This window comes from Zootoca vivipara, chromosome 13 (genome assembly GCF_963506605.1).
Source record: "Zootoca vivipara chromosome 13, rZooViv1.1, whole genome shotgun sequence".
In the NCBI taxonomy this organism is placed as follows: Eukaryota; Metazoa; Chordata; class Lepidosauria; order Squamata; family Lacertidae; genus Zootoca; species Zootoca vivipara.
Window position 1 is genome coordinate 25,669,405 of NC_083288.1, and position 19,621 is coordinate 25,689,025.

At 48.0% G+C, this 19,621-nt stretch overlaps 1 protein-coding gene across 1 annotated transcript in view; it reads right to left on the bottom strand.

Moving 5' to 3' along the window:
• Positions 1 to 4,455: 4,455 nt before the first annotated feature.
• Positions 4,456 to 19,621, bottom strand: part of ERBB2 (erb-b2 receptor tyrosine kinase 2) — a 60,683-nt gene continuing 45,517 nt past the window's right edge. Inside the window, exons 20-27 of the mRNA XM_035134300.2 lie at positions 17,334 to 17,519; positions 15,708 to 15,863; positions 14,076 to 14,151; positions 13,839 to 13,985; positions 12,756 to 12,853; positions 9,942 to 10,115; positions 8,830 to 9,067; positions 4,456 to 8,351 (exon numbers count right to left, since the gene is read on the bottom strand). Of these exons, the coding sequence (XP_034990191.2) occupies positions 7,963 to 8,351; positions 8,830 to 9,067; positions 9,942 to 10,115; positions 12,756 to 12,853; positions 13,839 to 13,985; positions 14,076 to 14,151; positions 15,708 to 15,863; positions 17,334 to 17,519 (1,464 nt within the window). The 3' untranslated portion in view covers positions 4,456 to 7,962. The remainder of the gene's footprint in view (positions 8,352 to 8,829; positions 9,068 to 9,941; positions 10,116 to 12,755; positions 12,854 to 13,838; positions 13,986 to 14,075; positions 14,152 to 15,707; positions 15,864 to 17,333; positions 17,520 to 19,621) is intronic.

Below are 19,621 nucleotides of genomic sequence, written 5' to 3' on the forward strand. Positions count from 1 at the left end.
CTTTAAGAAGGGGGAGATTGGAGAACGCCAGCAATGCATCCCACCACTTCCTGTTGTCTACTTTATGTGCTGCAAACGTTGATGAATTTCTGTTTGGTCCCAATTTATATAAAGGGAAAAGTTAAGTGCTCAGAGTAAATTGTCTCCTTTTGTGTGTACGGAAGTTGTTCATTTTCTACGCATGCTGCAGAGCAGACATCCTCAAACTCGGCCCTCCAGCTGTTTTGAGACTACAATTCCCATCATCCCTGACCACTGGTTCTGCTAGCTAGGGGATCATGGGAGTTGTAGGCCAAAAACATCTGGAGGGCCGAGTTTGCCTATGCCTGATGTAAGAGGGAAGTGAGGGGCAGATGGGGCTCATCAACCTGGGAAGGTATCCCATCTAGGAGAAGGAAAACTCTGGTCCTAAACCCTTGCCCCCTTGAGGGACATCTTTGGAAGAAGAAAAGGCGAAGGAGTAAACCCTACACTATAATAATAATAATAATAATAATTTATTATTTATACCCCGCCCATCTGGCCGGGTTCCCCCAGCCACTCTGGGCGGCTTCCAAAAAAAAACAGAAATTCTAAAATACAGAAATCCATCAAACATTAAAAGCTTCCCTAAACAGGGCTGCCTTGAGATGCCTTCTAAAGGTCTGGTAATTGTTCTCTTTGACCTCTAGTGGGAGGGCATTCCACAGGGTGGGTGCCACTACCGAGAAGGCCCTCTGCCTGGTTCCCTGTAACTTGGCTTCTCGTAATGAGGGAACCGCCAGAAGGCCCTCGGAGCTGGACCTCAGTGTCCGGGCAGAACGATGGGGGTGGAGACGCTCCTTCAGGTATACCGGACCGAGGCCGTTTAGGGCTTTAAAGGTCAACACCAACACTTTGAATTGTGCTCGGAAACGTACTGGGAGCCAATGTAGGTCTTTTAGGACCGGTGTTATGTGATCTCGGCGGCCGCTCCCAGTCACCAGTCTAGCTGCCGCATTCTGGATTAGTTGTAGTTTCCGGGTCACTTTCAAAGGTAGCCCCACGTAGAGCGCATTGCAGTAGTCCAAGCGAGAGATAACTAGAGCATGCACCACTCTGGAGAGACAGTCAGTGGGCAGGTAGGGACTCAGCCTGCGTACCAGATGGAGCTGATAAACAGCTGCCCTGGACACGGAGTTGACCTGTGCCTCCATGGACAGCTGCGAGTCTAAAATGACTCCCAGGCTGCGCACCTGGTCTTTCAGGGGCACAGTTACCCCATTCAGGACCAGGGAGTCCTCCACACCCGCCCGCCTCCTGTCCCCCACAAACAGTACTTCTGTCTTGTCAGGATTCAGTCTCAATCTGTTAGCCGCCATCCATCCTCCAACCGCCTCCAAGCACTCACACAGGACCTTCACCGCCTTCACTGGTTCTGATTTAAAAGAGAGGTAGAGCTGGGTATCATCAGCATACTGATGGACACCCAGCCCAAACCCCCTGATGATCTCTCCCAGTGGCTGCATATAGATGTTAAAAAGCATGGGGGAGAGGACAGAACCCTGAGGCACCCCACAAGTGAGCGCCCAGGGGTCTGAACACTCATCCCCCACCACCACTTTCTGAACACGGCCCAGGAGGAAGGAGCGGAACCACTGCATGACAGTGCCCCCAGCTCCCAAGCCCTCTAGACGGTCCAGAAGGATGTTATGGTCGATGGTGTCAAAAGCCGCTGAGAGATCCAGCAGAACAAGGAAACAGCTCTTACCTTTGTCCCTAGCCCGCCGGAGATCATCGACCAGTGCGACCAAGGCAGTTTCAGTCCCATGATGAGGCCTGAATCCTGACTGGAAGGGATCCAAATGGTCCGCTTCTTCCAGGCGTGCCTGGAGTTGTTCCGCAACCACTCGCTCAATCACCTTGCCCAAGAATGGAAGATTTGAGACTGGGCGATAGTTGGCCATATTGGCTGGATCTAAAGATGGTTTTTTAAGAAGCGGTTTAATAACCGCCTCTTTCAGCGGGTCTGGGAAGGCTCCCTCATGGAGAGAAGCATTTACCAACCCGCGAAGCCCATCGCCCAGCCCTTCCTGGCTAGCTTTTATAAGCCAGGATGGGCAAGGATCAAGGAGACAGGTGGTTGGTTTCATTCGTCTAAGCAGCCTGTCCACATCCTCGGAGGTAACAGATTGAAATTGATCCCACAAAACTTGACTAGACAGGACTCTAGCACTCCCCCGCCCCGGCCCTGCTCCCACGGTGGAGTCTACCTCTTCCCGAATCTGAGCGACTTTATCTGCAAAAAACTTTGCAAAATCATTGCAGGAGATCATGTGGCCTGTACTGGGCCCGGATGGAGCAGGTGGTTCCGCTAAATTGCGAACCACCTGGAAGAGTCTCCTGCTGCTGTTTTCTGCAGATGCGATGGAGACGGTGAAGAAGGTCCTTTTCGCCGTCGCCATTGCCACTTGGTAGGCTCGAAGTTGAGCTCTAGCCCGTGTCCGGTCTGATTCAAAATGAGTTTTCCGCCACCGGCGCTCTAGCCGTCTCAACGACTGTTTCATTGCCCTCAGCGCCGGGGAAAACCACGGGGCTGTCCGGGCTCCATGCAATCTGAGAGGGCGCTTCGGAGTGCCAGAGTGGAGTCCCTAAGACGGCTGGATGGTGCCTTGTGTCTCTCCTTCCAGCAACTCTTGCGGCCAATTTGGTGCCAAACATTGCCCTGCTTTCCTTTGAACCACATCAGCGACATTGGGAGGCCGTGTCTTGTTGTCTGGGCATCCCAGGACCTCCATACACACTGCCCAGGTTTGCACTCTGGGGAAGTCACCTCAGTGCTGCTAACAGTGGTGCGACTTCGGCTTGGAGGCGCACTCCAGGCAAGGCAGATACATATAGTGTCTTTAATCGGGTACAAAATTGCCAGTTCTCACACATTGACCCAAAGTTTTAGGATGTTAGCCAAGGAGTTATTTGAGGGTGAGAAGTCAAGGGGCAAGCTATTCTCAAAGGTCTGGCTCTCCTGTTCTGAAGGTTAAGCCACCCATGTCTAGCATTTTCTTCTGCATAGGATAGTAAGGCATACACCAAAATTTTACACCTGCAAGAGACTTGGGGGGGGGGGCATTTTAAAAGTGGAAACCTTAGCTGAGACCTGGCAACCCTTTGCTAGGAGTGACTTGCAGCTGTGCAGTATGCAAGCAAACATGGTGGTTCTCTTCTGAGATTTCCCCAAAAGAACAAACTGTTCAGAGACCTACAGGGAAAAAGCAGCAGCACTGATAGGAACACATATATTAAGCAATTCCAACATGTCCTAGGCTCAGCTGCCCTTGCTTTGGGGCTAAGGAAGAGAGCCTAGAACAGAAAGCAAGAATGTGGTTTCTAAACTTTTACATGGGAGTGATCACTGCTGCAGAATGGTGCTGGTGTTTGCCTTTGTAACCGATGGCCAGTCAGCTCACAATTTTGTCTGTTGCTGACCACTGCTCTATGGTATCCAGTTCTGTATATACGCTTCTAAAAATAGTCTTTAAAAGCTCAGACCTATCCAGTCCTTACTTACAAGGGGAAAGGCCTTGACTCCAGAAGGCACAATCTTTTTGAGAGCTAAGATACTCTTCTCTTACATATTATATTGGGGGGGGGTTGGTTTTTTTTTCCACTGAACTGTTGGAAAGTAGACAGGTGTTTTAAAGAAAATCAATGGGCGGCAAAAGGCAGGATGGGCAGCGGGGATTTTGGAACACAAAAAGTAGTCTTCAAATTCTATCGTCAGAGTAAACTTTGAAAGCACATTTCAATATTCCGCATACACTGGTTCTAAGACTGAATCTTCAAGGAATTTAGAACGTTCTGGCAAGGAACAAAGTGGTACAGGACACTGGGCCTGAAGCAAACCCCAAGGCAGAAAATTTGAAGCAGGGGTGGGAGGTTGTGCCTTCCAGATGTTGCTGAACTATAACTCCCACCTTCCCTGACTGTTGGTCATGAAGGATAGAAGACCACAGATTCCTCACTCCTGATGTAAATGAAACCAATGTTCTCTTCCACAAGGCCTATTTATTTCAATATCTTGGGCTTCTACAAGAACTTCCCTTCAGACTGGGCCCATGATGGATCAGGTCTGTCTCTGCCCCTTAATGGTACCAAAAATGCCACCACAGACTGCAGCCTCACATTGGTGTATAAAAGGCCTGCCTCTAGATCAGTGTTTCCCAACCTTGGGTCATCAGCTGTTTTCGGACTACAACTCCCATCATCCCTAGTTATAGCAAGACCAGTGGTCAGGAATGATGGGAATTGTAGTCTGAAAACAGCTGGAGACCCAAGGTTGGGAGACACTGCTCTAGAGGAAGCTACCCCAATCAGGCCCACATCCTGAATTCAGCAGAATGCAATTTATCTCACTTAGGGGAGCTGAAATCCAACCAAAAAATGCCCCCCCCCTGTATACCAAATTCACAAACTCCAATAATTACTCAAGACAAATAGTGTAGAAAATGAAAACCATTGTACAGTACAATTCTCAGATATACAAATACTTATGACACAATTGATTTTTGTAAAAGTCACCCACAGCAGAATACCTTCAATGTACCCACAAGCTGGAAAACACAGGTTTCAGAGAGAGAGGTTGAACAGGGCAAGGGGTCGGGGCGGAACAAACTTTAGATATGGCACAAGTCATTTCCCCACCTTCTCCCACACCACAAAGTCTAAACAAGTTACAAGCCCGTCTTGTGTTACTTAGGGAATTTCTTCAGTTGATGCTAATGGTAATCCCCCCTCACCTTTGTGCATGCAAGGAGGGGCAGCTCCAGGAGGCTTCTTCACCAGGCAGTTTGCCCTGACTGAGAGGGCTCCCTGGTTTCTTTGCAAAATTCATACTTCCACGTCTCTTGTGCTGTTAATTTCCCCCCAAATTCTGCTCCCCAAAGAAGGAAGGGGACTGACTGGCTGTAGGTACAGCGAACATTCCACCTTGTTTTAAACAATAATTGAGTCCACCATCTTGACAAGACAGAAATGGAGGCAACGGAATAGGGAGCACTGGGGCCAAGCTTAGTGCCACAATCTCTAACCTGGTGCTGTCCAGATAATTTGGGCTGTGACTCTCATCAGCCAAGCTCAACATGTAAGGAGACTGAAGAACACACCACTTTTCATTGAGCTGGCTCAAGAATCTTTAGTAGGGGAAGCAGGAAATCCAAATAGCCTCTATCCAGACATCATGCCTCTGAATACCAATTTAATGGAAACCAAAGTGGGGAGAGTGTTGTTGCACTCGTGTCCAGTTGGTCCCTGTGAGAACATGATGCTGGACCACTGGCCTGATCCAACAGATTCTTCTTATGTTCTTGCCATGTGTCTTTGTTGCACATCCCCAGGGATGTTTCACTGTACAAGACTTAACTGAAAGGCAGCCCACCTGCTGCAATGAGGTTTGTGCAGGAGAACTTCCCAGTGAATTGTGCCCCCATGAGTTGGATTCATCATCTCAATTTTTGCTGCCCTTAATGGCACCTGGAGCCAGACATTGAAGCAGCCGCTGTCACCTGCTTATTGGTAGGGCTGCCTCTATATTAGAAAGAGGCAGGGCACAGAAAACCAGTGAGGACCACAAAAAAGGTGATTGGTGCACTAGATCAGGCATCCCCAAACTTCGGCCCTCCAGATGTTTTGGACTACAATTCCCATCATCCCTGACCACTGGTCCTGTTAGCTAGGGATCATGGGAGTTGTAGGCCAAAAATCTGGAGGGCTGCAGTTTGGGGATGCCTGCACTAGATCAAAGGCCAGTGGTAGTTTTTCTCACCACTCTTCATGAGAAGCCCTCTGTTGCATTTTCTTCTACATCCCAGCAGTCTTTGGCTGGCTGAGGTTAAAAGGACCATCCTGTCCTAGTTGCTTTCGGACACCCTTCCAAAGTAATGAGCGATTGGTACATGGCCAGATTCCAAAAACAAGGAACATTCAACAGAATTCTCCAGGCTAGGCACCCAAAAATCAATGCAACTGCATGGGGAGTGAGGAATGACAACAAAACATTTCCAAGAGCTGGGGGCAAAGTGAAGTTTGAAAGATAAAAAAGTATAGTCCTCACAGATTCATTCGCTGAGTACCATTGCCCTGCTTTAGGGCTTTGTGCATTGTTTCTCAGTCTGTATAAATTACAGCAACTGAGCGATTTTGCACCATTTCTCCCATTTTGCATAGTTATTCTGCATTTCCGATTGTCATGGACAGGAGAAGGAGCTAAGCGGAGTCCATCTCCAATCTCTGGAAACCTTAATTTAGACCCCTCTCGGGCTTCTGAGATTTCCGCAGGCATTGCGCAAGCACATGTTCAAGCACATATTAGCAAAGTTCTCTCTTTTAAAAAGCAAAAAGGAATATGGTTCTCGGGAAGCTAAATGGCTGCACCCATAGCTACACACTGTGGCTTTCCCGTTCTCCAATGTAATAGGTGGCATGCACCCAGCCCCACCTGGTGGTGTGAGGAACCTCTGGCCCACCAGATGTTGCTGAACAGCAACTCCTAGCAGTCCTAGCCGGCCCACCCAAGAGGCAAGGTGAGGCAACTGCCTCAGGTGGCAGATCCCAAAATCAATCTTTATTTCCCCCCCCCCTGTTCCTGATGTAAATCTTCATCCCTTCTTCCATGGTGGGGAGGCGAGTGAGCCATTTTGTGGTTCGTCTCAGGTGCCAAAATATCTTTGGCCAGCACTGTCTAGCAGGCCTGGCCAATGGTCAGGGATGATGGGAGTTGTCGTTCAGCCATTTCTGGAGGGCCACAGGTCCCCCCTACATGTTACATATTGGTTCTATGGGGCGACTTAACCTCTCCCCTCTGAAACAACATGCCAGCTTAGCTTCTCTTCTTCCCTTTTCACCCATTGCCTCAGAACAGGAAGCCACAACAACCACCAGGGCATAAAATGTGGCGCTATACAAAAAGAGAGTTCAAAACATGGAGTTTTTTCTTAGGAGGAGGGAAGCACTCCAAAATTATTATTCTCTTTCTCTTAATTAAGATGCTCAACTGTTCTCAGTTGACAATGGGAAAGTTTGCCAAGCTGTCCAAGCCTAGAAATGAAGTTGGTTCTAGTTCCTCACCTGCTTCTTCTGGAATCTTCTTGAGAGGGCAAATGGGTGGCAAGGAACACCACAGGGGGCTCTCGCCACTAGGCAACATTGTTTTCTTCTTCCTCCCCAGACCCCACCAAGATGTTGTGTTTAAGGAACATCACCATTCCCTCCCCCCCCCACCAGTTTACTCTGTTGTAAGGACGCAGGTGCCCCTGAATGTCAAGGAAGCACATTCTCTTTTTACCACTGTCATTAAATGACCAATAATAGAAAACACACCACCGTTTTATGCGACACCCATGCGTTGCCCTCCTGTTTTACAACACATGATCTCATGGTTCTCCCCCTCCCCACCCGTCAGTACCCTTAAGTTTTTGTTTTTTAAAAATGTACCATAAAAAGTATCGTTCCACCTCTTAGTTCTTTAGCCCAGTCAGTGGTCTGACCCTCTTTGTCTTGTATTCGAAGGTAGAGGAAGAGGGGGCAGAAGAGCAGCCCTTTTCCCCTGTATGTCAGGCACGTCCAACTCCCAAGAGACTGAGATCTACTCCCAGTATTAAAAAAACTGGCAGTGATCTACCCCCTGTCATTGCCAAGTGTTGTTGAGCTTTTTTGGGGGGTGGGGGATCGATCAGGAGCACCCCGGTGATCGTCCTGTTGTACATGCCTGCTGTATGTCAAATGACAGTTGAGCTGGGTTGCCCAAACTGCATGGCAGGAGATTGTCACAAACAAAGTGCTTTCGCCCAACTACCAGGACGAGAAGGAGCGGCCTAGTAGGCCTCAAGAGGGCTGTGCTAAGGCCATAGTGAATCCCACTCATCTTGCATGCATGAATAGTTCGTTCGTTTGTGTCCTGAGCTGCCTAAATATCAAAAATAGGTTTCCGTGGTGACAGGGGAAGAATCCTCACGCAAAGTCCTTGGGGCGAGTAACCGATTCGGCCAGGCCTAGATACTCCAGGTTCTCTGCCGTCGGCGTGGTGGCGAAGCTGTTAGTGGCAAGAGCGGCAGAGCCGGCAAAAAACTCTGCTGGGTTGTTCTTGGGAGTCTCCTGGTTCCAGTAATATAGATTGTCAAAGGCCTGAGGCAAAGGGCCGGCCAGGGGGAGGTTGCAGGGCGTCAGGTACTCTGGGTTTTCCACCACGTTGCTGAAGCTGCTGCTGCTATGGAAGGCATTCTTTGGTTCCTTGATGAGCCCGTTCTTGCCCAAGTGACCCTTTGGCTTCTCTAGGGTGGATCCTGGCGGTCGAAGGCCTTTGCTGGATGGAAGGCCGTTTTCTGGCTGGTTCACATACTCTGCAGGGATAAGAAAAATCCAAAACAAATGGCCGAAACCAGGGCGTAGTGACTTCCACCAACCTTCCATAGGGTTGCCAGACTCAATAGAGGACAGGACTTCTGTGCCTTTAATTGCCCTGCTCTCTTTTGAGTCTGGAAACCTTAAAGAGATACCAGAAGACCCTTTGTTTAATTTCCAAAGTAAAGGGTCTGCTGGTTTCTCTTTAAGGTTTCCAGACTCAAAAGAGAGCAGGGTAATTAAAGGAACAGAAGTCCTGTCCTCATTGAGTCTGGCGACCCTAACCTTCCACCCAAACTAACAGCAAACATGGCTTTCCAAGTCCTCAAATAGGACGCCGCACTTGCTACTGGCAATCCACAGCCACATGGGCTAGGAGCTTGTTTTTGAAACAAAACAAAACCCACACCAAAACACTTTTCAAGACTCCCCAATTGAAAATTTTGTAAGTACATACATTACGAACAAGGCACATACCTGGAACCATGCTGCAGGGCACAGGTGAATTGTAGTTCTTAGCTTCTGGGCTCTCGTTTTCATTAATCGAGGCGCCAGTGGGATCTTCGCAGTAGCGCTGCAGAGTGCTTCCTGTATAGTCCCCTTCGAGCAAGTCAGGGATGACAGCTCCTGGCTCTTCCAAGAGAGGCGGGCCCAAATAGGGGTACTGAGCTGGTTGCTCGGGTTCATCCTCATCCATTGGAGTCTCTGTGGTACTCTGGAAAGGGGGGAAAAACAGGTGTGTGCTTCAGCATTGCCTGTGAAGAACACGTGCCAAGGAGAAACCTGATCGCCAAGGGTAAGTGTAAGCTGAGAGTTCAGGCTTAGGGACCATTTTGCAGCCCTGGCCAGCAAGAAAGCAGATTTGAAATTCTGGGGAGGGGAATTATACTCTGAAGTTCTATGATAGGGTGGCTAATCTTTCTTGGCTGAACTGCCACACTGAAGGTTCACAAGCCCTCTGATTTTGCCCCCCCCCCCCCGAAAAAAAGCTAGGTGGTCTTGCTGGGGGGTATAAGGTAAAAGGTAAAGGACCCCTGGACGGTTAAGTCCAGTCAAAGGCGACTATGGGGTTGTGGCACTCATCTCACTTTCAGGCTAAGGGAGCTGGTGTTTGTCCACAGGCAACTTTCTGGGCCATGTGTCCAACATGACTAAACCGCTTCTGGCACAATGAAACACCGTGACCGAAATCAGAGCGCATGAAAATGTTGTTTACCTTCCCACCACAGCAGTACCTATTTATCTACTTGCAATGCCGTGCTTTCGAACTGCTAGGTTGGCAGGAGCTGGGACAGAGCAACGGGAGTTCACCCCGTCACAGGGATTCAAACCGCCAACCTTCTGATTGGCAAGCCCAAGAGGCTCAGTGGTTTAGACCGCAGCGCCACTCACTCTGTATACAGCCTGTATGCTATTGGCTAGTCACCACCTCTCTCTTTTGCAAGCTTATTGACATCTTTCATACAGGAGTTTCCAGCACATGCACTTTACAGGAGAGAAGGGCATGCCCACTGGGAAGTCCAGCCTGAGAAAGATACAAACTGGTTTTGTCCATTATCACCGTAAACTGATAACAGCCACATGCTTACCCTGTTTGAGGGGATCCTAGAGCGATAGTCAGCAGATGCCTCGCCATTGAAAAAGCCCTGGTGGGGTACCAAGTACTCTTCGGCATCCACCAGATCTTGCATGTCTTCTTCCTCTAGCAAAGTGCGGTAGAAAGTGCTGTCTATGGGGCTGGCAAGACCCATTTTATCATCGTTCTGCCAAGGAGGAACAACCAGAAATATTAATGCACATGCATGTTCTAATAAACAGCAGTAAGTATTTGTGGCTTTGAGAATTCCACTGCTCCTGCAGGAGGAGTGGGCTTAGGGTTCATCAAAGTAGTCCACATAGCATCTTCTCCATAATTCTTACAACAACCTTGTACAGTAGGTTAGTATTATTATCCCCATAAGGCAGTTGAGTGGACTGAGGCTGGGAGAGGGAGAGGGAGGGATACCTAAAATACCTAATTGTTTCGTAGAAGTGGCAATATATGAAATGGGGATTATGGGGTTCCTAGTGCACTCTCTTAGCAATTCTATGACACTAAGGGTTCACCAACTTCTGCTTGTGCCGTGGCTAGAAAGCTTGGGTCCAAGCGGTTTTCCTTGCCTCATTCCTTTCCAAAGGGAAATCCACTCCTTAGCAATAGGTAAAGGGACCCCTGACCATTAGGTCTAGTCATGACTGACTGGGGTTGCGGCGCTCATCTCGCGTTATTGGCCGAGGGAATCGGCGTACAGCTTCCAGGTCATGTGGCCAGCATGACAAAGCCGCTTCTGGTGAACCAGAGCAGCACACGGAAACGCCGTTTACCTTCCCGCTGGAGCGGTACCTATTTATCTACTTGCACTTTGACGTGCTTTCGAACTGCTAGGTTGGCAGGAGCTGGGACCGAGCAACGGGAGCTCACCCCGTTGCGGGGATTCAAACCGCCGACCTTCTGATCGGCAAGCCCTAGGCTCTGTGGTTTAACCCACAGCGCCACCTGCGTCCCTTAGCAATAGATCAGAACAAATGACTATCCGGGGAAAACTCAAATTGCCACTTGCTCTGAGCGAATGCTAAAGAGCAGTTTCCCCCTGGGGAAAGCAGCAGGACAAGAGGAAGTGTGGGAAAGCCCTAAGTTAGCCCTACATCTGGAACGTTTTGTTTCACCTCTGTGTCTAAAGTAAGCAAAGAAATTTGCCACTTTGGGTAGGGGACACAAACCACAAGAACAACAAGGGGCAGTAGGGCAGAAGGTCAAATCTCTCCCAGACAGAAGCCATGTCCACCTAGTGTCAAACCCCAGTATAGACCTGGACACATGCCACCTTAACAGCCAACTGAGATTTTCCACACAAAACATGAATGTGTGCCTGCTAACCCTGTTGGAGGCAAGTACTATCTACGTACAGGTGTACTGCACAGCAGTGCATTCTCTGTAGGAATCTTGCAGTGTGAGAAGTGGCCCAGGCACAGAGCTCCTCCAAGAGTCAGCTGGGAAATGCTTCTTTTTGTGATTTAAGAAGCGTACGAGTCCTTACTGAAATGGCAATTGGCACTATAAAAACTGCAACGCTAATCAGATCCCAGTTGCCTATTTGTTTTTGTGCCTAGAAAACAGACCACCACTAGCAGCTGCATAAACTCCTGGGACACCTCAGTCGGTAAAGCACGAGACTCTTTATTGTCAGAGTTGTGGGTTCAAGCATTGCAGGAGGTTGAACCAGATGGCCCTCATCATCCCTTTCAACTCTACAATTCCATCATTCTAACTCCAGAGGACTCAGACAAGTGAGCCACACCATATGCTACAAGTGGGTAAAGAACACCATACACAAACAGCCATTTGTTAAGCTGGTTTGGGAATAAAATTCCCTCCCCCCAGATCAATCTGATCCCAGGCATGGAAGAGACTCTAATACACCCAGGCCCAGTTAAAACAGGAGTCAGACAGTATATGTGTTCAGAAGCCTCCAAATGACTGTAGCAGCAGCAGCAGCAGCTATCAGTCTCCGCAACCGCAGATGCCATCAGCATCACTCCTCGCTTTTGGCAATGCCTTGCTTCTCCTAGCAGTAGATTACACCAGCTGCGAGCTGTTCCCTTCATGGCCTGTTTGTGGGCTTCCTGGAGGTATCTAGTTGAACACTGTTTTTGAGGCAGGAGGGTGGACTAGATGGGTTTGGTCTGCTCCGGCAAGGGACGTTTTACGCTCTTGTGTTTATTCCTTCCCTCCCACCATTTACCTACAGCTGAGCAAGATGCTTAGTGAAGGAAAATCCCCTACTAGAAAAGCTAACCAACAAACTTAAACTAGCATGGGAACAAGCAAAGGAGGACACCTTCATTCCAGTATGGTTCCCATCACATACACAGCACAACAGGACAATGACCTATCTCAGCAGCAGCAGCAGCAACAACAACAACAACAACAACAACAACAACAACAAATAATGAATCAATGTGGCTAACATGACCCAACAACCGACCCCTGGCCCACCACACACATACATACAAACAAGCCACACTGCAACCAACTTAACACAACCAACCAAGTTCTGGACCCCCTAACCTCTCACTGTGTGTGTGTGTGTGTGTGTGTACACAAAGGATCTATTCACATGACACTGACACAATCCCTACACTAACACTAGGCAATAGAATGAAATAACAACAACCCCCATTTTTCTCCCTCCCTCCCTCTCTCTTCCCCCAATTGAACTTTTCTCTGCTTATTTGTCCATTTTGCAACATAAGAAAATCTTTCATAAAAGCTAATTTAACACAGTGGAGGAAAAATCCCTTTGAACACAGCCTAGGTCTTGGCAGGATGAGAGAGGCTTTCCCTACCACCACTCCTGGCTCACCTGGATGACCACGAAACGCTGTGGATCCCTGGCCATTCGCGTGAATTCCGTGACCAGTTCTCGGAACTTGGGCCTGCATTCCGAGTCGATCATCCAACCTGTGGAGCAAGCACAGCCAGCACTTGGAATGAATTAGTTCGGTTTAATCAAGTTCACTGAATTACTCAAAAATTACCTAAACTATCCCTGAAGGTAGCTCCCATAATTGACAGGTAAACCGCATATGAATTAAGTTCATTTGGGGCTAGAACTCTGAATGATTTCTAGTTCATCTTCATTATCTTATATGTGTGCTTTTCTTTACTCTTCGGAAACTTTGGGCCTTTAAGATTAAACACCACAATTGTTGGGGGAAATAAATTAAACCATTCACATTTGGCTGTGTGTTTTGGTATTTTCTTAAGTATATTTTATACTTCAGCACAGCAGCTTGTAACATTATGAATGTTGAAAAACAAACGTGCCGATGTGTCTCAACAAATGAAACTGATTTGTAAAAATGTTATGAGAGACGTTGCACATATTTTTGTAAATCAAGAAAATCTTTAATAATTTAAAAAAACGTGCCGAGGATCCACTGGGTGAAGTTGAATTGAACTGGCTACTGAACACGAACCTAACTAGTTCATTTTGTCAAAGGACAAATGGGAACTGGAACCAGCTCCTTTGTAAAACGAGCTTTCAAGCTCTGAATACAAACGTTTAGCCAAAAGGTTCAAACGCCAGAAAACACAAGTTCAAAGATGCAGACTTTCTTAGGAGGCACCATCAAGATCAGGCATCCCCAAACTTCGGCCCTCCAGGTGTTTTGGACTACAATTCCCATCTTCCCCAGCCACTGGTCCTGTTAGCTAGGAATCATGGGAGTTGTAGGCCAAAACATCTGGAGGGCCGCAGTTTTGGGATGCCTGATCAAGATCCTCCAAGAAAATGTATAGCTCAACTTGCTGGCACTCCACTTCCCTTTAAGGGCTATGGGCTGCCAGCGACAACAAAGGCTGCAGTAACCAAGGGCCTTGCACCCCTTGCTCCTAATTTTATTGCAACCGTTTTTCCTTTCATGCAAGACCTCTAGCTTCTTACATTTCACCATGATCATGTAGACATCAATGGTGCAGATGGGAGGCTGTGGTAACCTCTCCCCTTTCTCCAGCAGGTCAGGGATCTCTCGGGCTGGGATTCCATCATACGGCTTGGCTCCAAAAGTCATCAGCTCCCACACAGTCACACCTGGAGAGACAGGCAAGGGGGTCCCGTCAAGCGCCAGCTGACGTCTCACCGCAGGAACGAACAGGAGGGTCCCCACGAGCCCCCACTTACCATAGCTCCACACGTCGCTTTGGTGTGTGAAACGCCTGCGCAAGATGGACTCCAGGGCCATCCATTTGATAGGTACCTGGGCAAGGCAAATGGCACAAAGTTTACCACTGTGGCATCAAACCATCCCTCTTGTGGGTTGGTTCCAAGCAGCAGCTGTGTGTGTTTGTGTGGGGCAGGAGAACAGAAGAAGAAGAGGAGTTTGGATTTGATATCCCGCTTTATCAGTACCCTAAGGAGTCTCAAAGCGGCTAACATTCTCCTTTCCCTTCCTCCCCCACAACAAACACTCTGTGAGGTGAGTGAGGCTGAGAGACTTCAGAGAAGTGTGACTAGCCCAAGGAGCTGCATGTGGAGGAGCGGAGACGCGAACCCGGTTCCCCAGATTACGAGTCTACCGCTCTTAACCACTACACCACACTGGCTTATGGGCCTAGTTCTCAGGGAGCTAGTCAATCTGCGCCTGGGCGGTACCACCACAAGAGGGCAAGCCTAGGGACACAGGATGGAATCCTCCTTCACAGAGAACGTTCTCCCTGTATATAGAAAGCAAGCATGCCAAGCTAAGAGGTAGGTCACAGACCTTTTCTCCAACAGGCTCATTTTCTAGAGAGAGAGAGAGAGAGAGAGAGAGAATTGCTTTGCCTGCAGAATCATTCGATCACGTGTTGCATCTCAGACACAGGCTCACTACTTCAGCTGTTGTTTATAAGAACCAGGCCTGATACAGTACAGTGGTACAGCACCTGCTTTACATGCAAAACCTTAAGCCCTGCCACCTCCAAGCAGGACTGGGCAAGACCACCCTGAGAACCAGAAGAGTCATTGCCTGTCAATGTAGACTGGGGTTAGCCAACATGGTGCCCCCACCAGATGTTGTTCAGGTCCCAGTGCTTTTTTTCTATTAAAAAAAATGTTTAGAGGTACTCTCATTTTCCTACTCATATTGAAATACTGCCCCTCAATGAGGCCAAACTTAGATTCACAAAATGTTTAGGGGTACCCCTGCGTCCGTCCGTCCCCCAGAAAAAAGCACTGTCAGGTCCCATCAGCCCCAACCAGCAAGAGATGATGAGTCTTTGTCCAACATCATCTGGAGGGTGCCACATTGGTTACCACTGATGTAGACAATACCAACCTACATGGTCCAACTGTCTTGAGTTGGTATAAGGCACTTTCCCATTTACTGCCTAGTACAGGCATCCCCAAACTGCGGCCCTCCAGAAGGTTTTGGCCTACAACTCCTATGATCCCTAGCTAAGAGGACCAGTGGTCAGGGATGATGGGAAATGTAGTCCAGAACATCTGGAGAGCCAAAGTTTGGGGATGCTTGGCCTAGTAGTTCAGAGTGCTGGGAGACCAGGGTGCAAATCCTCACTCATCCATCCAGCTCACTCGGTGAGGAGAGAACCACATATGCCACCTTGAGCTCCTTGGAGGAAAGGCGGAATAGAAATGTAATAAATAAATAAATTTGCCCGGAGGAGACAAAACCAACAGTGTCGGTGCACTTCTACTACTACTCAAATGATATGTAACTCCACCCATTTCTGAACAATTCTGATCAACGTTTAGGGTGCTCCTCAAAGGGAGGTGCACCCTGGACTTGCTCCATAACTGTGTTCTCTGACCAACCTTCCCTCCGTCGGCATGATATTCTGTCTCATCGATGTCCAGCAGCCGAGCCAAACCAAAATCTGTGATCTTCACGTGGTTTGGGCTCTTCACCAGGACATTCCGGGCAGCTAAGTCCCGGTGGACCAGGCGGACATCCTCCAGGTAGTTCATACCCTGAGAGAGAATGAAGAAATGCTGGTAACTATCCCCTTAAAGTTGAGCCAAGGGGAGCTGTTTCTAGAGCTCTTAAAAACACATAGGTGCAATAATAGATGCCACGCACCCTCCGTCTCAACTGCAGAAGTGGAGAAAATAGTTAACATCAATTTCTAATTTCTGTGGCATCGACACAAACTTGCTAAACTTGCTTGCAGCAGTGAAAGGAGGGTTCCTGTGGGTGTTCTCCTACCCTCCATGCATGACTCAACTAGTTTATTCCTTTTCAGCAGCTTACAAAACAAACAAAAAATATGCTTGAAAATACAAAGCTACTTTATACTAAACCAGGCAACCGTTCCCTGTAGCTCAGTACTATCGGAGAACAGCTTTCTAATATCTCAGACAGAAGTTATACTCAGTCCTGCTGTCATTCCTCTAACTGGAGATACCAGGAATTGATCTTTTGCAAGCAGAGCACACATTCTACCATTAAGTTATGTTGGATTATACACTTCACATCTCTGCAAATGTCAATGCTTTAGGAGCGGCAGTGAGGGGTGCGTGTGGATGGATTTGCAGGCAATAAGCCTAAATATAAGTGGCTTGTTAAAAGCTGGGATCAGGGGGCTGAACTCATAAGGACTAGGAACTTGCTGCAAATTTAAAATGCAGAGAGAGACTGGATGCACATATTCTGCGTTTCCTCCCAAGAGCACTCGATTCAGCGAGGCACTTGTATTTGTGGAGGAGGAAGAATTTCAGCAAGTTACGTCCATTTTAATACCGCAGTGCTGGGACAAGTGTCACTTGCTGAAGTCCTCCCTTTGGAGTGGTTCATATAAGCACAGGAAAGCCTGTTCTGTAATGAGCCCGCCAACATCACCAGCCACAATAATAATAATAATTTATTATTTATACCCCGCCCATCTGGCTGGGTTTTCCCAGCCACTCTGGGCAGCTTGCAACAGAATAATAAAACAATTGATTAAAGATTAAAAGCCTCTCTAAACAGGGCTGCCTTCAGATGTCTTCTAAAAATCTGGTAGCTGTTTTTCTCTTTGACATCTGGTGGGAGGGCGTTCCACAGGGTGGGCGCCACTACCGAGAAGGCCCTCTGCCTGGTTCCCTGCAACTTGGCTTCTCGCAACGAGGGAACCGGCAGAAGGCCCTCAGTACTGGACCTCAGTGTCCGGGCAGAACGATGGGGGTGGAGACACTCCTTCACGCGATCCCTCACAATGCAGCTCTCTTCAGTTAGCACCTCCACCGTGACCCTATTTTCTTCTTTGATTGTCGGTTTGTGATTCTACCACCCCCACCTTTAAAGAGGAGAAAGATGGGGGAGGATAAAGCAAGGACAACTGAACGTGGGCGAGGAGAGGAGGCGGGTCCTGAAAAGGGCGGAATACAACTGGCTAGGCAAAGTCGCCTGCCAGGCGGACAATCACCATGAAGCCACGCCCCCTGCACTGAAGCTCTGCCTACCTTTGCTATCTGCACACACCAATTGAGGAGGTCCTGGGATCCGATGCGGTCCTTGTTCTCCCTCACGTAGTCCAGCAGGCAGCCGTAGGGCATGAGCTGAGTAACCAGCTGCACCGTGGAGGTGAGGCAGATCCCCAACAGCCGCGATACGTAAGGGCTGCCTACCCCGGCCATGACATAAGCCTCCTGGAGAGGAAAGAAACAGTGATGGAGATCAGGGAGAAGAACTCACACGGGCCAGACTTCAAGGAGAGGTTTCTATCCCTCTGGGGGTGAGGGAGCAGTGTGTTTGAGGGAACACATCCAGGAGGGGTTGTTAATCCAGTCCCACTAGACTCCAGGAATTGCTGGATTCAGCCACGGCAAAAAAAAAAAATGAGTGACGACGACGGGGAAGTCCGTGTAAGTTGCTTGTAACTTTGGCCAACAAAAAGTGTTTATAGACTGTTTTGAATCTGCGGCATTCCCAGGATAATGAGGAGAATTGGTGGAGAGCATGTTGCACCTGGCAAGAGGCAGAAAAGATCTGCCAGGAAGCACAGCAAATGGAGAAACCGCAACATCCTTGGCTTGGCTTTGAGAAGATGCTGAGATGAGATGTGCTTATGTGTCCTGCGTGACAATTAAGTCAACTGGAGGAATTTCGGTGACATTTTCACCCGGGGAAATCCTGAGCATATAGGGAAGGGTGGAGTTAATATTTTATTAGAGGTCTATTTCTCAGCTCCAAACTGACATAAAGGTCTGGTTGCACTGCTTTAAAGGAGAGGCCCACAATTTTTGCTTTCAAGGCTTATTCTCCATCATCTTACTGCCCCACCCCCTCCTGCGCCATTTTCGACAGTATCTCTCGATTGCAGGGTTACCAGATGTGGTGCCCTCCAGGTGTTGTTTTGACTCCAGGTCCCATCATCCCTGACCCTTTGGCCATGCTGGCTGGGGCTGATGGGAGTTGCAGTCCAACAACATCTGGAGGACAAGTTCTCCATCCCTGTGATTCAAGGAGTCTCCAAAGAAAAAAACAGCATGGAATAATGTCCTCCTAGTGAGAGAGGGAGGGCAGAATCCATACCGGGGCCAGAATTTAAAGGGAATAAGAATTGAGATAGGGATGAAAGGTGGAAACAAAGCTGGGCGGTATTGTGCTACAGTTAGAAAACGGGGAAGGGGGGCACAGCAGGTAAAGACGGGAGAGTGGTGGATAGGCGGCGAAAGAGTGGGAGTGGGATGAGGAGTAAAAATGGGTTATTTTCTGACTGGTTAAGGTGGTCCGAACTGGAATGACTTATGGAGCTGGCTGATGCATCTGGGAGACCCGGAGTCCAGAGGAAGGGGGGTAGAATTAGATATAAGTGGTTAAAGGCTATTACGATAGAAGAAATAATATCTGAATGTATTTTTTAAAAAATTGGGGTAGAAATTTTGAGGCTAAGGGAAGAAACAGAGATGGATGGAAAAATAAATTTAGATTTAGATTAATTAATGAATTTATAGGTTGAGGATAGTTGATGTTCTGTTTTAGATTAGAATTGGTTGTGAGATAATGGAAAAAAATGTGATAGAATGATTTAAGATGATAAAGGAAAATTGCTCAATTTAGACAGTGGCGCCTGCCCTGTGGAACACCCTCCCATCAGATGTCAAAAAGAAAAACAGCTACCAGATTTTTAGAAGACATCTGAAGGCAGCCCTGTTTAGGGAGGCTTTTAATCTTTAATCAATTATTTTATTCTTCTGTTGGAAGCCGCCCAGAGACGCTGGGGAAACCCAGCCAGATGGGCAGGGTATAAATAAATTATTATTATTATTATTATTATTATTATTATTATTATTTGGACCGTGTGGGGGGAATCAAGGAAGTCCACAATGTTAATTCAATGTAAGAATTGATAATGTTTTTCTTTTTCTCCCCCCCCTTTTATGTTTTGTTTTTGCCAATTTTTGTATTTTGAATTGTTTGAAAATTAATAAATATTATTTGGAGGGGGGGGAGTTCTCCATCCCTGTTCTGGACAACAAGCCCCATGGATTCCACACTGGCATCTGGCACACTGAGACAATATCAGGGGTAGTGTGTGATCTTCATACAACAGGAGTGAAGAATCTGTGGCCCTCCAGATGTTTTTGAACTACAACTTTGGAAGGCGCAGCATATTCCTCCTTCTCCGTTTCTCCTGGTTTTGCTTTGCTCTGCTGGGAGATGCTGGGATCTTTTGAACCCGTTGACCCAGTGCAGTGAACTGGTAGTTATCAATTTATCTTCAACTTGATGCTCATGTGCTCTGCAG